This window comes from Chelonia mydas, chromosome 8, assembly GCF_015237465.2.
Source record: "Chelonia mydas isolate rCheMyd1 chromosome 8, rCheMyd1.pri.v2, whole genome shotgun sequence".
Taxonomy (NCBI): Eukaryota; Metazoa; Chordata; order Testudines; family Cheloniidae; genus Chelonia; species Chelonia mydas.
Window position 1 is genome coordinate 93,408,018 of NC_057854.1, and position 18,255 is coordinate 93,426,272.

General features: G+C 50.5%; 1 protein-coding gene across 17 annotated transcripts in view; it reads left to right on the forward strand.

The window, feature by feature from the left end:
• MROH7 (maestro heat like repeat family member 7) overlaps nucleotides 1-15,953 on the forward strand; it is a 29,313-nt gene extending 13,360 nt beyond the window's left edge. For 7 of the 17 annotated variants that reach the window (XM_043552752.1, XM_037906327.2, XM_037906328.2 and 4 more), the window contains 11 exons: nucleotides 3,108-3,246; nucleotides 4,147-4,310; nucleotides 5,519-5,656; nucleotides 5,814-5,928; nucleotides 7,600-7,740; nucleotides 9,542-9,703; nucleotides 10,960-11,115; nucleotides 12,166-12,288; nucleotides 12,457-12,559; nucleotides 13,093-13,155; nucleotides 15,515-15,953. In XM_043552752.1, the coding sequence (XP_043408687.1) occupies nucleotides 3,108-3,246; nucleotides 4,147-4,310; nucleotides 5,519-5,656; nucleotides 5,814-5,928; nucleotides 7,600-7,740; nucleotides 9,542-9,703; nucleotides 10,960-11,115; nucleotides 12,166-12,288; nucleotides 12,457-12,559; nucleotides 13,093-13,155; nucleotides 15,515-15,750 (1,540 nt within the window). In that variant the 3' untranslated portion in view covers nucleotides 15,751-15,953. Of the gene's footprint in view, nucleotides 1-3,107; nucleotides 3,247-4,146; nucleotides 4,311-5,518; nucleotides 5,657-5,813; nucleotides 5,929-7,599; nucleotides 7,741-9,541; nucleotides 9,704-10,959; nucleotides 11,116-12,165; nucleotides 12,289-12,456; nucleotides 12,560-13,092; nucleotides 13,156-15,077 lie in introns of all 17 variants that reach the window. The other 10 variants (XM_037906329.2, XM_037906332.2, XM_037906331.2 and 7 more) reach the window with 10 other exon arrangements.
• The last annotated feature ends 2,302 nt before the right edge of the window (nucleotides 15,954-18,255 follow it).

An 18,255-nucleotide genomic window follows, 5' to 3' on the forward strand; every position in this document is an offset into this window, starting at 1 on the left:
GATGGCTGAAGTCCACTGCCCCTGCCCCCCCACAGCTACCGTCAGATATAGTCCCAAAACATGATTTCCCCAGGCCATTGAATAACCCTCTTCGACCCGTATCCTGTCTGCTCCCCAGACAGCCAGGGTAAAAGATGGGCTTTGCGGTGTGTTCCGAAGGGTGACCAGTCCAGGCTGCAGCAGACCAAGAGGGAAAATCCATTCCACAGCTTCCACTGTTCTGTATCAAGGGTGTTGCAGCTTGAGGGCTTTCAGAAGCTGCAGCTATGGCAATATGTTATGGGGAGAGATGGACTCCCAGGTAACCCAGAAGTACAGGGCTTTCTTTGTTGGTACCCATGATGGGTTCCCCCCGGGAGTGCCACCAGGAAGTGGGGTACCACTGAGCCCCCTTGACCCACCAGCCTGGGCTCTCTTTTACACTGCACTGCTGTGACACGCTCGCTCCAGCCTGCACTTTCACCAGCACACATGCAGGTAGGGACACACCCAGCTGCAGTTACATGCAGATGCTGTGACTAGCTACTGCATGGGAAGACTCCAGCTAGGGTACTTCCCAGCTGTTCAGGCACACACCTCCTCTGGAGTGTAAACCCAAAATTATACCGTCTTGCGCTGCACAGGGAACTGTACAGCGTAAGCTCATGAAATTCGCCCCCTCCTTCAATGTGGAGAGGAAGTGCAACAGTTTTCTGCCCCGAGTTATGACTTCCACACACTGGGGACACACTAGTTTTAGATAAAGCAAAACCAAGCTTATTAACTACAAAAGATAGATTTTAAGTGATTATAAGGGATAGCAAACAAATCAAAGCAGATTACCTAGCAAATAAACAAAAAACGCAACCTAAGCGTAATGTACTACATAGCTTGATATGACTAGCAAATTCTCAAGTGATGATACAAGCAGGCTGTAGATTCTTAAGGGGCAAGCTGCACTTGCTTACAGCTTGAAATCCCCAGGTGTTCTATTCACAGGCTAAAAATCCCTTTAGTCTGGGTCCAGCACTTCCCACAGTTCAGTCTTTGTTCCTCAGATGTTTCCAGGAGTCTCCTTGGGTGGGGGAGTTAGTGAAGAACTCTGATGATGTCACTCCCCTGCTTATATCGCTTTTGCATATGGAAGGAATCCTTTGTTTCAAAGTTTGGTTCCCATGCCAGTCATTGGAAAAATACTGACATCCCAAGATGGAGTCCAGCACCAGGTGACCAGGTCACATATACCTGTAGTGTCACAGCAGCTATTCCTTGGAGGCTGTCTGTAGCATCCTCAGGAAGGTGCCCCAGGCGGGGGATAAGCTTCTCCGAAGGCCTATTGTTCTCTCTAATGGCTCATTAACTTGAATGGGCCCTTCCCAGCCAGCCACCTAGACTGAGAGGCTTTTGCCTAGTGGGCGTTCCCCAGGTGTAAACACATTTGAAATACAGATACATAGTCAATATTCCTGACTTCAGATACAAAAATGATACATGCATACAAATAGGATAATCATATTCCGCAAATCATAGCGTTTTCAATGATATCTCACGTGACCTATCTTGCGTAAAATACATCATAATTGTGTCATAATCGTATCATCATAATATCACTGTGAAGAATATGGGGTGCAGTGTCACAGTACCAACACCCTGGAATTCCACTTGGAAGCCCACGTGCAGCTCCTAGAACACCAAGGTGATGTGCTTGCAGCGTCAAGCTCCATTCAGGAAATGAACTGCTGCATTCTGGACCAACTTTCGCTCCTGAATGGTATCAAGATGTAGCCCCAAGGGGCAAGTGGATTACAGGCGTCTAACCTCAAGGTGACAGATAAGATCAGCAAAGTGCCCATGTCCAAACCAAAGGTCACACTTGGCTTACCAAGCAAGATGAGAAAGCCCTTTGGCATGGCTGTGCCCTAGGCTTCAGTAGTAGCCTTGAGTCTAGTACGACCCCAGAGCTGTACACTGACTCAAAAATAATGGTCGTCCCTCATTGAGGTTAGTGGAGGTGATGTGATTCTAGTCAGTTTTTCTGGTTGTGTCCCACAACCTTCCAACAATCTCTCTGCCCTGTCTGGGCTGAATCTCAGCCAGCTCGGCCTCATCCAAGCTCAAGTCTCCTGTAGACCTGGGGCCATCCAGTCCCCTTCACCAGCGAATCAGCTGTAATGATGATGATATCCAGCTGGTATTGTCCACAAAGAGCTGGCACCATTGCCCATGTTTCCTTTGTCACCCACCTAGCAGCCTTGTGCACACATGAAACAAGAAGTGAGGGCAGAACTCTACAGTATTCCACAGAAGATCAGTCTGGGGGGTGGACAAACTATTCACCGTAATCACTCTCTCAGCCATGCCATGTATATAGGAGCAAAGCCACTTCAAATGGGTTCCATCTGCTCCTAAGCACACTTCATGATCCACCATATCGAAGGCAGCTGACTGACCTAATAAAATCCAGGTGGACATGTTGTCTTCAGCTGTAGCCAAGAGACAATCAGCCAGTGCCACTTGTGCAGCTTCAGTCCCATACCCCGTTCTAAACCCAGGGGGAAGGGAATCTAAAGACTGCAAATATTGTCATAGGTGCTTTGTCTCCACCTCCATGACGATCCTTCCCAGGAGTGGGAGATTCCGTACCGGTGGTAGCAGGACACAGTCGGCTGGGAGCCCCCGCGCATTGCAGGAAGTAATGGTCTGTTCATGGCAAGGGTGTATTTGTGATGGTACATCCCCCAACCCAAGTAGACACTAGGTCTGCAGTGTGGCGAGGTATATGTGTAGAACCAGCAGTCATCTGTGACAACCCCACGTGCATGTGTGTGACCTGAATGTATCTTTTAGGTAAAAAACATGGCTGGTTATCTTCTAGGAGACTGCAGGTCTGACAGTGGTCTCAGCCCACCATGTTATCTCAAGGTGATGGAACATGTAACATGGGTCACTTAGTGCTTTAGGTACATAGTTTTGTTTTCTTGGTATCTGGGATGAGGCCCCATTGTAGTCACCATCTCTCCGATGGAGTCCCTGACCCTAGCTTAGATGTCATTTGTCCAGTCAGACTGTAGTGTTGGCAGAGCTATGTGTATCCGATCCGGCATGCAACTGTCTGTCTCAACTCGTAGAGATGCAGCTGGGATGTGGAGAACACTGGCCAAAACAGAGGCAATCTGTCACTCCCACAGACTTCTGGACGTGCTGCTGAAGGAGCTGCAGGAGAGGCCAAGCACCTCTGAGGATAAAGCCTTCTTCATACCTATAGCTGTAAGAAACTATTCACACATGACTCTCCTCTTCCTTCAAAGAGGAGAGAGGTCCTCGTCTGAGGGATGTATTGCTGTGAATTCTCCCTGGGGAAGGGATGGGGAGAGCTGCCCTGTATCTCTGGCAGAGCCCTGAAAATGCTCCCGTTTTCCATTTCTTTGCCTTCCTCAGGAAATGCTGTGTCCCAGACACCAACTGTCTTGTCATACACGGCTGGATAAAGCTCCCTGTGGAGCCCATTTAGCTACTACTTAACGACCTGGAGAGGACTCACTGGTGCCATTCCCTCTGCTTCCGCAACAGGGACTGAGCAGTCAGTCTCCTCCCACTGTCTGCAGCACTCCACCTTCTCCCTCTCCTCTTTTCTCCTGCTCAGGGTCCAAGCAGGCTAGCTCCTGCCTCCATTGTCAGAGGGTAGGTGCACTGCCTCCCATCTCCATAGAGCTTCCTCTCTCCAAGGCCTGAGCACCCCACTTTGGTAGCAGCCCCAGATATAGCTGGTCCTGGTCAGTAGGACTCAAAGCATTTTCCAAAGGAAGTCAGTATCATTATCCCCATTTCACAGATGGGGAAACTGAGGCACAGAGTGTGGCAGTGACTTGCCTAAGGTCACCCAGTAGGCCAGTGGCAGATCTGGGAACAGAATCCAGGCTTCCTGAATCCCAGTCCAGTGCTCTGTCCATTAGGCCATGCTGCCTCTTCTTTGGCATTGAACACCTGGTCTCCTGCATGGCAATGTAGAGCATTAAGCGAACGGGTGGGGGTACCATGACAAAACAATGCAACCTCTTCTTACTGGCAAAGCCCTGGGCTAAGCAGCATGCAACCGAGGACTGGATAGGAAATAGAAGTGCTGGGGAGAGGCAGAGGATTTTACCTGCATTTGTTTCCCTCCTTCAGGCAGCCAGTGCTCTGTGCGAGGTGTTATCTGTATCCATGTGCACACAGACAGTGACACGCTTCTATCCCCGCCTCCTGATGGCCCTGCTTGTTCAGGTGCACTATAGCATTGGGCTCAGCCTGTCCGACAGTGGGGTCTCCAGGAAGGAGCTCATCCCTGCATGGTAACTACTGAAAGGTCGAGATGCTAACTGTATATATCAGACTCCTCCCTGGGTTCAGCTGCCTGGATAGGTTACTTGTCATCATGTTCCAGGCCTTTTATGGCCTGTCCCCACCCTCCCTATCATAAGAGCATAAGAACGGCCATACTTGGTCAGACCAGAGGTCCATCTAGCCCCGTATCCTGTCTTCCGACAGTGGCCAGTGCCAGGTGCCCCAGAGGGAGTGAACAGAACAGATAATTATCAAGTGACCCATCCCCTGTTGCCCATTCCCAGCTTCTGGCACACAAAGGCTAGGGACACCATCCTTTATCCATATCATCTTTCATTCACTATTGAGAGGTCGACTCTTACCTCCAGTCAGCCCCCAGTGCCAGCCTCCGTCAAACAAGCACCTTCACTGACCCTCCCACCTGGGTGGCGTTCCGCATACACATCCGCCAAGCTACTTCCAATCCCTTCTTTAAACGCTCCTTTGCCACGATGCTGACAAAAAGCTCGACAGCAATCAGGCTGCTGGGGTGCTGAGACCACTGCCTGCCATGCGGCCTGGGATTGGCTCATTGTTTGCTTGGCTCTGTCTGTCTGCCTCGTCTCATGCTGAGATGTAACCTGTTTGGGGCAGAGACCATCTTTCATTTCTTGCTTTGTACAGCGCCTAGCACAATGGGGTCCTGGTCCAGGACTGGGGCTCCTAGGTGCTACTGTAATACAAATAAATAATTATCTATAGGACTCTATCGTAGCTCCATGCTTTCCATACGGTCACACCAGTGAAACCACCCCTCAGCACCCCAATGCTCCTCCCTCTTACAAGCAGTGATGTTACAGCTCTGTGCACGTGTGCTGTGCAGGGTGGGGTGTCACTGATATAGTGCAGTTTCGTGTATGTGCAGTATGCTTACACGCAGCATGGTGTTGGGCTCAATGGCTCAGTTATAGCAGTGCAAGTACAGCATGGGAGCCGTGTGGGCTTGGCCTTGGAGGTCTCGTGTGCAGTACCGGGCTGGCCATGCTGCCTGTTTTAGGCCTCAGTGCAGTGACTGTGCATTGGACATGGAGTGCAGAGTTGGGGTTGCCATCTCTATGACATCGCAGTGCACAGCGAGTCCCGTCTTGACACAATGCAGGTATCTGGGGCGATGGGATAGAGGATTGCTCTGAGCAAGGCCGGTGTTGCTTTAATATGGGTTTTGCTCTGAATGCAGCTGTGTTGTGAAGACCGTGAAGACCCTTCTCCTAAAAATGGGATGCCACTATGAGTTCACCTCTGTTGAGAAGGAGGGAGGCTGGGAACTGCTCACTAGCTCTGAGGAGCACCATCGCGGGGTAGGCCTGCTTGCAAGGTGAGAGGCAAGAGCTTTGCTCTTGAGAGATCTCCCCATTCCTCCCTTCTGCCAACTTCCCCCCATCCCTCCCTTCTGCCAACTTCCACACACACACACACACACACACACGCTGACTCACCTCCTCCGTAATAAGGGCATCTGTTTGCTCCCACAGAGCCATGGTCCACTATTCTTGCTGTGAGCTGTGGCGGATCCTGTACCTTCTGGTCCCGTTCCTCGAACGAGGTGATAAACAGCACAAGCTCACAGCGATGGCCTTTTTCATTGAGGTAAAAGTTATTGGCTTGCATCTATTGTGGTACAAAAGAGCATGAGCTGCATCTTCCCTTTCTAGGCTCATCAGCTGACCTCAGACTCCAAGTGTCTCCTATATCTGATTCACTGAGCATTTGGGGGAAGCCTGAATAGCCTTTGAGAGTGTTCAAGAGACTATGTGCGTGTGTCAGAAATAGTGATAATACTTTGCCCTTCTACAGCATCTTCCTTCTGAGGATCTCAGGGTCCTTTGAACATTTCTCCCCACCGCAGCACATTGAGGTAGATGAGTGTTATCAACCCCATTTTACAGATGGGGAAACTGCGTCAACAAGGCCTTAACTCCCCAAGTCACATAAAGAAGTCTGTGGCAGAGACCAGAATAGAAACCTTTTAGTCCTGTGCTTTGGTTTGTGCTCCCTCTCTTTTCCTAAATGTAGGTTTATAGTATGTAAGTATCTTTTATAGACAGGCCAAAATTCTCAGATGTGGGTACCTAGCTTTGAGTACCCACTCTGTCTTTAGGCACCTGAATAAGTAGCCCAATTTTCATAAGTGCTGAGCACCTGGAGTTCCCAGTGCAGTCTGTAGTTGCAGGAGCTCAGCACCTCTGAAAATCAAGCTGCTTAATTGAGTCCATAAATATGGAGTTAGATGCCCACCTTTAAGCACCCATGTTTGAGAATTTTGGCCTTTAGGACAGTCAAGCACCTTCGTAATGGCAAATTATTTTGAAATGTTTGTCCAGTGTGTATCCCAAGTGCCTTTTTCCTTCTGCAAAATGTGTGTATAGTTCCAACTCTTATTGCCACCTGCTGCTACAGCTCATACCTGACCTATAGGTTTTTCATTGTCCGAGCTAAGGAGAAGAATGTTTGTAAATTTCCTTTACCTTGTGATGGATGTGTGTAGTTCTAAGAGAATCTAACGACTAGCCATGGTTTTACTGATATGGAGGGATTAGAGAGACAGCCCTTGAGCTCTCAGGTACTGTGGTAAGCATAGTAGAAATACCTCTAAATAAATATTAGCAGTGAGCACTCTGTAGAAACAAAATAGGAGTATTTGGTGCCAAGGTGAAGACATTAAACGTTCTCCTTGAGAACTAATCACCAGTTCCCTTGTAACTGCTGGGGGGCTGGAATGGGAGGAGCCAGTATTGACCTACACTTAGGGTTCCAAAGTGAAGCTCAGCCCTAGTCTATTGCAAACTCCCCTGGACTTGGTTGGGGCCAGAATTTCATGGCTGGTGCTTGCATGGGAACAACAAAGCTGTTGCACAGCAGAAAGGGGGTGTGGCCAGCACGCTGACTCCCACACACGAGCGAGTGGTCTGAGATCATTGCTTGGGTAGCTTATGATTCACCCGCATAATCTCAAAAAATCTCGTTATGTCAGCCCAAGGAATGGGCATCATGCCCACTGCAGACACAAGGGACGGTTTTTGCACTTGTTGTTGGTGCATGGAGTAGACTTCATGCCCACTGAGGGATAGTCTATAAACATATGGAATGAAATTCTTACCTGCCTTGAGCACAAGGAGCAGGCTTCATTCCCCTCTAGGCATGGCAAATAGACTTCATGCATGCTGGAGCATTTACAACAATTTCATGGTAATGTTCATCCAGAGAACAGACAGCCCTCTGTTTTACAGCCTGTAATTGGCCTGCTCTTTGTGTTTTTAGCTTCTCCATATGCCACAGGCAAAGCGGCTCCCAGAAAAATATTCTGTGATCCGTCTGCTGAAAGGACTGACTGACCCAGATCCAATTATCCGAGCGTTGTGCGTCAAAGGACTGATCACCATGGCAGACTGGCCAGGGAAGGTGAGATGGAATCCATTTCATTACGCAATCAATATCCGTGTAATTGCTCCAGAAGTATCAGTAACACTAGTAGAAATCTAGAGTAACTCTCTCAGCACTAAGAAACTACTGCTGATGGAAGTGAAACAGATTCCATTCCTGTTGGTACAGAACTAGAACTGCTGGCCTGGACCAAGCCTAGGTGAACAGCATCTAGAATTGCTCCAGATCCCACCCTTTCAAAGCAGGCCCAGAACCATTTACCTGGATCTGGGATCAGTGAGCAGCATTTAATATTGCTCCAGATCTCAGCTTTGCAAAGCATATAAAAAAAACCTTTTAACTGGATGGACTTGAAAGTGCTACTATGGATATCAGTGAAACTTTCAAGGAAGAGGCATGTCCTCATTGATAGGGCACTACCAAATTCATGTCCATTTTGGTCAATTTCACAGTCATCGGAATTAAAAAACGTAAATTTCATTATTTCACCTATTCAAATCTGAAATTTCATGGTGTTGTAATTGTAGAGGTCCAGACCCAAAAAGGAGTTGGTGGGAGTGTGGGGGGTCCGCAAAGTTATTGAAGAGGGGTTGCAGTACTGCTATCCTTACTTCTGTGCTCTTGCTGGCGGTGGTGCTGCCTTCAGAGCTGGGCGGCTGGAGAGCGGCGGCTGCTGGCCACGAGCCCAGCTCTAAAGGCAGACTGCCATCAGCAGTACCACAGAAGTAAGGATGGTATGGTGTGGTATTGCCACCCTTACTTCTGCGCTGTTGCCTGCAGAGCTGGGCCCTCAGTCAGCAGCTGCCACTCTCCGGCCACCCAGCTCTGAAGGCAGCAGTGCAGAAGTAAGAGTGGCAATACAGTGACCCCCCTAAAGTAACCTTGCGACCCCACCCCCACCACTCCCTCTTGGGTCAGGACCCCCAATTTGAGAAACACTGGTCTCCCCGGTAAAATCTGTATAGTAAAGGGTAAAAGCACACAAAAGACCAGAATTCATGGGGGAGATCAGATTTCACGGTCTGTGACACGTTTTTCATGGCCATGAATTTTGTAAGGCCCTGCTCATTGGGTATCTAACACTGCACACTAGAGACAGGGTAGGAAATAAATTTCTGCATTACCAGATAAAATGTAATCTGAGAATTGTTTATGGATTATAGCAGTAGTTTTCAACCTGTGGCCCACAAACCCCTGGGGATCTGTGGACTATGTCTAAGGGGTCTGATTGTTGTTTACTTAGAATAGTGGTTTTCAACTTGTTGTCTGCGGACCCCTGGGGGTCCATAGACTATGTCTAAGATTTCTAAAGGGGTCTTACACCTCCATTCAAAATGTCTTAGAGGTCCACAAATGGAAAAAAAGGTTGAAAACCACGGGATTATATTAAAGAGGACTAGTATTATACATTTATATACAAACGTGAGCAGAAATCAGTCATTTCATTAGCAATGAAATAAACACAAAAGGGAAAAGAAAACCTCATGTCAGCTTTGTTTCAAAGGGTTTTTATTATTGTTTGCCTCCTATATTCACACATTATGAGCCAAAAAAAGCCTCACACCATACCTATGACAAAGAAGTGAATTGGGGAGGGGAAAGAATGTGATGTAGGCTATAATTTTCAGGGAACAGGGTATGAATTCTGTGGAAAGTCTATTTTAAGCTAACCTTGCCATTTTCTTGAGGGCTTTTTCAGTATTTGGAAAAATTCTCTGATAATTAATGTCTCACATTGATTGTTTTCTTTTTAAACTGAAAGCCAGAATCCTTGGTGAGACAGTGTGGGGTGGTTACTGCATCAACTTCTTCTGTATAGGAGATAAAGGTCCTGGTGCCAGCCATGATAAACAGCTTGTGTGGAGTGGACGGGAGGCTGGTTGTGGAGGCTCTTGCTGATGTGAAGAAGATTCTCAGAGGTTTGGATGGAGCAAGTTATGTTGGCTGCATCACCAGTCCCCTTAGGCTCCTCTTTGATGATGTAAGACAACAGTAAAAAGAAAAGGAGGACTTGTGGCACTTTAGTGTGAAAGGGCTGAGGGAAGGGGAGGTGAGGAGCATGTCCATTGCACACCAGCACTCAGTTGTATCAAATAATGGAAATGAAACAATGTCACTCTTCCTGTTTTCATTCCCTTCGTTCTTGTTTCTGCCCCACCACAGTTGTCTTGTGCCTGTCCCAGCCCAGTGGACCCTGCTGTCTATGACTTGGAGGCACAGCCTATGCTGTAGCCATGCCTAACAGGTTAGGCCCCTACTGTAGCATGTGATGGGAGCGGTTTATGGTGTGATACTCACATGCTACAGCTGCGCATGTTGTACATGGCATATTCAATTACACAACACACTTTGTGCAACCGAATGAGTCGCAGGATTGAAAGAAGAGCGATTTCAGCTCTTATCATATATACTGACCTGTGAGGTGCTGAGTGCCCTTAACTGTGATTGATGAAGTCAGTAGGAGATGAGGGACTCAGCACCTTGAAGGATCAAGCCCTGTATCTGTATATCATGCATCGCGAACACCACGTTGCACAGCTTTCCCTTACCAAAAAGGGAGACTGTGTGTGATACATTATGGCAGGGGTTCTCAAACTTCATTGCACCACGACCCCCTTCTGACAACAAAAATACTACAGGACCCCAGGAAGGGGGACCAAAGCTTGAGCCTGCCCAAGCCCCACCCCTCTCAGGTGGGGCGGGGGGGGCAAAGCCAAAGCCCCACTGCCCCAGGCCGGGGCGGCCAAAGCCGAAGCCCAAGGGCTTCAGCCCCAGGCAACCCTAGCCCCGCTGCCCAGGGCTGAAGCCATTGGGCTTGGGCTTTGGCCCTGGGCCCCAGTAAGTCTAAGCGAGCCTAGCGACCCCATTAAAAAGGGGTCATGACCCACTTTGGGAGTCCCGACCCTCAGCTTGAGAACTGCTGAATTATGGGAAATGTAGTCCAACTCGGGACCTTGGCCCATAGAGGAGAATGGGAATACAAGGCGCAGACTACAACTCCTGTGGAGCACTGCAATTCCCATTTTCCACTGAAATCTTTTGGCCAACATATTTCAATCAAAAAACACATTTTCCACAGAAATTTTTTGTGAAAAAAATTGTTTTGTCAAAAGCCCTGATGTGGACCATGGAGCAGCATAAACAGTGCAGTAATTTTCATTACAAACCAAGAGGAGTACAACAGTTCACTAACAAGACCCCTGTCTTGTTGACTTCCTCTGTTTGTGTGTCTCTCAGGAGAGAGAGAGTGTGCGTTCTGCTGCCATTTCCTTGTTTGGAAAAATGGTCAAGAAGGTGAAGAAGAGTCGGGGGCTTATGAAAGAGGAGGATGTCTTGGACAGCTTGATCCCATTACTTCTGCACCTGCAAGAGGGCAACCCTGACATGGCTGAGGCAAGTTCCTACAGTCATAGAATATCATAGAATATCAGGGTTGGAAGGGACCCCAGAGGGTCATCTAGTCCAACCCCCTGCTCGAAGCAGGACCAATTCCCAGTTAAATCATCCCAGCCAGGGCTTTGTCAAGCCTGACCTTAAAAACTTCTAAGGAAGGAGATTCTACCACCTCCCTAGGTAACGCATTCCAGTGTTTCACCACCCTCTTAGTGAAAAAGTTTTTCCTAATATCCAATCTAAACCTCCCCCATTGCAACTTGAGACCATTACTCCTCGTTCTGTCATCTGCTACCATTGAGAACAGTCTAGAGCCATCCTCTTTGGAACCCCCTTTCAGGTAGTTGAAAGCAGCTATCAAATCCCCCCTCATTCTTCTCTTCTGCAGACTAAACAATCCCAGCTCCCTCAGCCTCTCCTCATAAGACATGTGCTCTAGACCCCTAATCATTTTTGTTGCCCTTCGCTGGACTCTCTCCAATTTATCCACATCCTTCTTGTAGTGTGGGGCCCAAAACTGGACACAGTACTCCAGATGAGGCCTCACCAGTGTCGAATAGAGGGGAACGATCACGTCCCTCGATCTGCTCGCTATGCCCCTACTTATACATCCCAAAATGCCATTGGCCTTCTTGGCAACAAGGGCACACTGCTGACTCATATCCAGCTTCTCGTCCACTGACACCCTTAGGTCCTTTTCCACAGAACTGCTGCCTAGCCATTCGGTCCCTAGTCTGTAGCGGTGCATTGGATTCTTCCATCCTAAGTGCAGGACCCTGCACTTATCCTTATTGATCCTAGTCATGTAGCTCCGAGCCTCAATCATCACTATCCCCAGACACCTCTTTCTCCTGCTCCACCTTTCAATGTAGAATCTTCTCCTAATCTATCTACTCTAATGTGTTTCCTTCTGAAAAAAACTTAGAGCTTCCCTATCACCTTGTGAAGAAGAAATTCCAGGAGATTCATTTTCATTGCAGGTTATTAACAGTTGGAAAATATTGCCAGTTCCCAGTCTTTTAACTGTGGGAACTCCATCCTGTCTTGTAGAAATGTAAGAATGCCTTGGATGAATGTTCTCGACTCCTGGAATGGAGACTACCTAAACAGGTGGGCAACAGGAAGGCCTGGCACAATCACCAAGAAGATGTGGATGAAATCTGTCAGTACCTTGTAAGTAATCTCTGGGTTCATTGTTAGAACTGTGTGTTGATTTGGTTGAGGGAGGGTTTACACAGAGTAAGATACCCATTTATCAGGCTGTGCGGGTAGGGTCATGAGGGACTGTGTAGGGTCATCCCTGTCATTAAGCTTTCATTCTGTGCATTATTGATGTCTTAGGTGAAGACACGTCAAGAAAATGTCCAAAGGTTCTTGTTCCAAAGCCAGTGCTACCTCAGCAGCACACAGCCTTCTTTACGAAGGGCTGCAGCCATGTTCATAGGTAAATACAAAAGAATTTGCATTTCTTTAGCCAATTCCATAGAAGCACTTTTTCAATCTGTTGCGCTGTTCCCTCTAGTAGTACAAGTTAATTGCTTTTTGCCAGATACCCTGATTTCTTGACCTTATAGGATTTAGTATTAGGTGCAATACAGAAACAGGAGTCACTCCTGGATTTTATGCTATCAGAATACCCCTAAGGGCTCCACCCATCAGCAACTAATCCTGTGGGCACCTCCAAAATTCCCCTGGATGCTCCTATAGGAATTTCTCTACAAAAATGTATGCCATCATCTTGAAAGCCAGCCCCTCAGTATGACCCCAATCCAAAGCTCATTGGAGTCAGTGGAAAGACTCCAGTTGACTTCAGTGGGCTTTTTGTTCAAGTCCTATCTCCTTAGCTTCTCCATCTCAGGATTTAGGAACTTGTCCAAATACCTGAGGGCATCCTTGTGAGAAAGACAAAAACTGTGGAAGTCCCTATTGGAGGGTGGGAGAGTAATGGGAATGCCCTGCTTTTAATGGCATGTTCAGGGTTCCTGGTTATGCACATGGACAACATGATGGAAATGAAAGATTTGGACATCATAAGTAATGGTAAGTAAAGACCTCATTTTTAAATTCCTATGGCCTTGGATGAGTATGTGTGTGTCTGAGTGTGTATGTGTGTCTGAGGAGGCACTGGGATTTATATGCACAAAGATCAGTACTCTTGCTGTGCAAGGAACTATATAAATAGTATCGGTGATAGTTTGACTCTATACCTCTTCTTCCTCTATGCTTTATTCTTGTTGGCACCCCCGCTCGCATGTGTTTGACTACCACTTCTATCAACACTGATGACGCTCAAATCCACTCTGGATCTCTCAAAGTTCAGTCTCTTTTTTTACACACCCTCCAACATCTTATATTGTTTGGCTCACCATTAATTCAAAACTCAGTATAATGAGAACTAAACTCTTCTATTCCCTTTTTCCAATGTTGTAGGCAACACCACCATCCTTCTTGTCAACCAGACCTGTAACCTTGAATCATCTTTGTCTCCTCTCCAATGTCCATGCTATGACCAAATCAGGTTGCTGCTTCTTCCATCACTCTTCAAAATTCTGCTTCTTCCTTTCTGCTCCAATAGCAAAAGCACTTGCCTACTCCCAAATCCTCTCCCAGACTGATAACGGCAAACTCCTTCTGTCTGGTCCCTTGCATACTCAGTTTATTCCCCGTCCAATCCATCCAAAATCCTGAACCAAAACCATCTCTGTGTTATGACTGTATCATCCCCCTTCTTAGAATGCCTCCACTAGCTCCCCTTCACCTTCCATATCTGGCAAGATTCCTTCCCCACTCTGAACTCTAGGGTACAGATGTGGGGACCTGCATGAAAGACCCCCTAAGCTTATTCTTACCAGCTTAGGTTAAAATTTCCCCAAGGCACAAATTTTTACCTTTTGTCCTTGGACCTGATGCTGCCACCACCAAGCGTGTTAAACAAAGAACAGGGAAAGAGCCCACTTGGAGACGTCTTCCCCCCAAGCCCTACACTCCCTTTCCTGGGGAAGGCTTGATAAAAATCCTCACCAATTTGCATAGGTGAACACAGACCCAAACCCTTGGATCTTAAGAACAATGAAAAAGCAATCAGGTTCTTAAAAGAAGAATTTTAATTAAAGAAAAAGTAAAAGAATCACCTCTGTAATCAGGATGGTGAATACCTTACAGAGTAATTAGATTCAAAACATAGAGATTCCCTCTAGGCAAAACCTTAAGTTACAAAAAGACACAAAAACAGGAATATACATTCCATTCAGCACAACTTATCTTATCAGCCATTTAAACAAAACAGAATCTAACGCATATCTAACTAGATTGCTTATTAACCCTTTACAGGAGTTCTGACCTGCATTCCTGCTCTGTTCCGGGCAAAAGCATCACACACACAGACAGACCCTTTGTTTCCCCCCCAGCTTTGAAAGTATCTTGTCTCCTCATTGGTCATTTTGGTCAGGTGCCAGCGAGGTTATCTTAGCTTCTTAACCCTTTACAGGTGAAAGGGTTTTTCCTCTGGCCAGGAGAGATTTAAAGGTGGTTAGCCTTCCCTTTATATTTATGACAATATCAAATTCAAGCTTCTTTCAAAGCCTTACATCAGTCAGCCCCAAAGTGTATATTTGATTTGATCTCCTTTCATGCACCATCTCCACTACTGTGCCACCGTCATCAGCTTGGATGCCCCTTTTTTAATTCTCCCACTACTGCCTTTGTAAGTTCTTCCATGCTCCTTGGGGTGGCTGTCTGTCTAGATATTTTTATCCCATGCACCAGAGTGGCATCTGAGCATTCATAGATGTGTCCATGCCTCATGGAGTTAATGTGAGATCTTATTAATGTAACCATTTTCCTAGCTCTTCCTTTCCCCCCACCTACTCCCCTTTTATGATCCTCACTTGTTGTGTTATGTCTGAACTTATGCATCAATCCTGCAAGTTGTTCCTCGTGATCTGACTACTGTGCTCATGCAGAATCCCATTGACTTCAGTGAAGCTCCCTGCAGGTGGAGGCATCTGCCCCCATGGAACAACTTGCAGTATTGAGGCCTTACATCATAATTTCTTCAGGACCTGCACAGTGTCTAGACTAGTTCCTGTGAAGCACCCAGCACATGTTTAGGCATCAAGCATAACAAAGTCCTGTCAGGCAAGTACTTTTAAGTACTTTATGGTAGTGTTCCGTGGGTGCTGCCGATGAGTAGGAGGATGCAGAGGATCTAGCCGGGGGGAGGGGGGTATGTTACAGATGCTGTAGATGAGGGGGAAATGCAGGGGAGGGCTTTAGGAATGGTATTTCAGACAGCTGAATGTGAATATGCAAAGACCCCGGTGTGCGGTGCATTTCTGGATATAAATGTTTTTTATGACAGTTCTGTAGTTTCCAGTAAACATTTTGTCTTTTGTTTCAGCTCTCGGGGGCTTAATACATGACCCTGAGGCGTCCGTGTGTATCTTTGCTGCTCAGGCACGTGAACGCGTCCTGGCAGTTTACTGGAAATTAAAGTACGCCCTGGTTGAGCAACACAAAGTGAACAGTGACTCTGCTGAGAAACACAAAAGCCCCCCAAATCCTCCTCCTACCGAAAGCACCTCATCCAGGCTGTTCAATGCCCTCAACCTCTGGAAATTAGCTGCCAAGCACTAACTGGCTCAAAAAGAGAGCTAGGGCTTATGCCCCACTGAGCCCCATGCAGACACAGCCAGACTCTGATTATTTTTCTCAACGTGGGCTGCCTGCTCTGTTTTCCCACCAGAGGGAAAATCAAAGGGACTCTGGAAGGCTCATTAACATGCCAAAGAAAGTGAACTGAACGTGGGTAATAAAGAGCATTGGGAGTTTATTGCGAACAAAGCCTGCCAGGCATCTTGACTTCTTTTCTGGAGCAGACTTATAGTGTTGGTGGGTGTTGGCCACATGTAATAGCTGGATGTTAGTGCCCAGTGCCTTCCTCAGAGAGCGTCTCTGGTTTCTTTACTCACTGAGCTCTGCTGCCCAGTTATCAGTTGAGAGCTTTCCTGACCAACACAGTTGGGATGGTTTCTTACCACCCCCACCAAGGGTAGAGCTCTTCCTGTGGGGGAGCAGGCTTCACTCTTCCAGGGCAATATCTGGACCTGACTGTATGCACTTGTTTCCTCCTCTGGGTTTTCCTCATTGGTGGTTGTGTTTGGGGGGCAGGGGATATTCCCTCTCTTTGCTCCTGTCCCTAGGGCTGGCCCTGTTTGTGGGGATGGGGGGAGAAGAGGGGCTGTGTCTCAGCCCTGTCCCTAGGGGGGGAGGTGTCCCTGTCCCCCAGATCCTAGGTTTGTGGAGGGGAGAGAGGGGAAGCAGGTACTCAGCCCTATCCCTAGGGAGTTGGGGAGCTCTCTGACCCTAGGCTGGGGGTGGGAGGAGTGGTCCCTAGGTGAGTATGACATGGCAGGAACTCTCCCTAACCTGCGGGGAAGCTGTCCCTGGGTTTTTATGGGGCGGCGGGAGTGGTCCCTGACCCCAGGCTGGGGGGGGCTGTCCCGGGGTTTGGAGGGGGCGGTGGGAGCGGTCCCTGACCCCAGGCTGGGGGGCGGTGGGGGGGCTGTCCCGGGGTTTGCAGGGGGCGGCCGCGGGGTTTGCAGGGGGCGGTGGGAGCGGTCCCTGACCCCAGACTGGGGGGTGGGGGTGGGGGGCTGTCCCGGGGTTTGCAGGGGGTGGCCCCGGGGTTTGCAGGGGGCGGCGGGAGCGGTCCCTGACCCCGGACGGGGGGGGGGGGGGGGGGGGGGGGCTGTCCCGGGGTTTGCAGGGGGCGGCGGGAGCGGTCCCTGACCCCGGACGGGGGGGGCTGTCCCGGGGTTTGCAGGGGGCGGCGGGAGCAGTCCCTGACCCCAGGCTGGGGGGGGGGCTGTCCCGGGGTTTGCAGGGGGCGGCCCTGGGGTTTGCAGGGGGTGGGGGGAGCGGTCCCTGACCCCAGGCTGGGGGGTGGGGGGGGGGTGTCCCGGGGTTTGCAGGGGGCGGGGGAGCGGTCCCTGACCCCAGGCTGGGGGGTGGGGGGGGCTGTCCCGGGGTTTGCAGGGGGCGGCCCCGGGGTTTGCAGGGGGCGGGGGAGCGGTCCCTGACCCCAGGCTGGGGGGTGGGGGTGGGGGCTGTCCCGGGGTTTGCAGGGGGCGGCCCCGGGGTTTGCAGGGGGCGGGGGAGCGGTCCCTGACCCCAGGCTGGGGGGGGGGGGGGGGCTGTCCCGGGGTTTGCAGGGGGCGGCCCCGGGGTTTGCAGGGGGCGGCAGGAGCGGTCCCTGACCCCAGGCTGGGGGGGCTGTCCGGGGGTTTGCAGGGGGCGGCCCCGCGGTTTGCAGGGGGCGGCGGGAGCGGTCCCTGACCCCAGGCTGGGGGGTGGTGGGGGCTGTCCCGGGGTTTGCAGGGGGCGGCGGGAGCGGTCCCTGACCCCAGGCGGGGGGACGGGGGGGTTGTCCCGGGGTTTGCAGGGGGCGGCAGGAGCGGTCCCTGACCCCAGGCTGGGGGGGGGGGCTGTCCCGGGGTTTGCAGGGGGCGGCGGGAGCGGTCCCTGACCCCAGACTGGGGGGTGGGGGTGGGGGGCTGTCCCGGGGTTTGCAGGGGGCGGTGGGAGCGGTCCCTGACCCCAGACTGGGGGGTGGGGGTGGGGGGCTGTCCCGGGGTTTGCAGGGGGTGGCCCCGGGGTTTGCAGGGGGCGGTGGGAGCGGTCCCTGACCCCAGACTGGGGGGTGGGGGTGGGGGGCTGTCCCGGGGTTTGCAGGGGGTGGCCCCGGGGTTTGCAGGGGGCGGCGGGAGCGGTCCCTGACCCCGGACGGGGGGGGGGGGCTGTCCCGGGGTTTGCAGGGGGCGGCGGGAGCGGTCCCTGACCCCGGACGGGGGGGGGGCTGTCCCAGGGTTTGCAGGGGGCGGCGGGAGCGGTCCCTGACCCCAGGCTGGGGGGTGGTGGGGGGGCTGTCCCGGGGTTTGCAGGGGGCGGCGGGAGCAGTCCCTGACCCCAGGCTGGGGGGGGGGGGGCTGTCCCGGGGTTTGCAGGGGGCGGCCCTGGGGTTTGCAGGGGGTGGGGGGAGCGGTTCCTGACCCCAGGCTGGGGGGGGGGGGGGGGGGGCTGTCCCGGGGTTTGCAGGGGGCGGGGGGAGCGGTCCCTGACCCCAGGCTGGGGGGTGGGGGG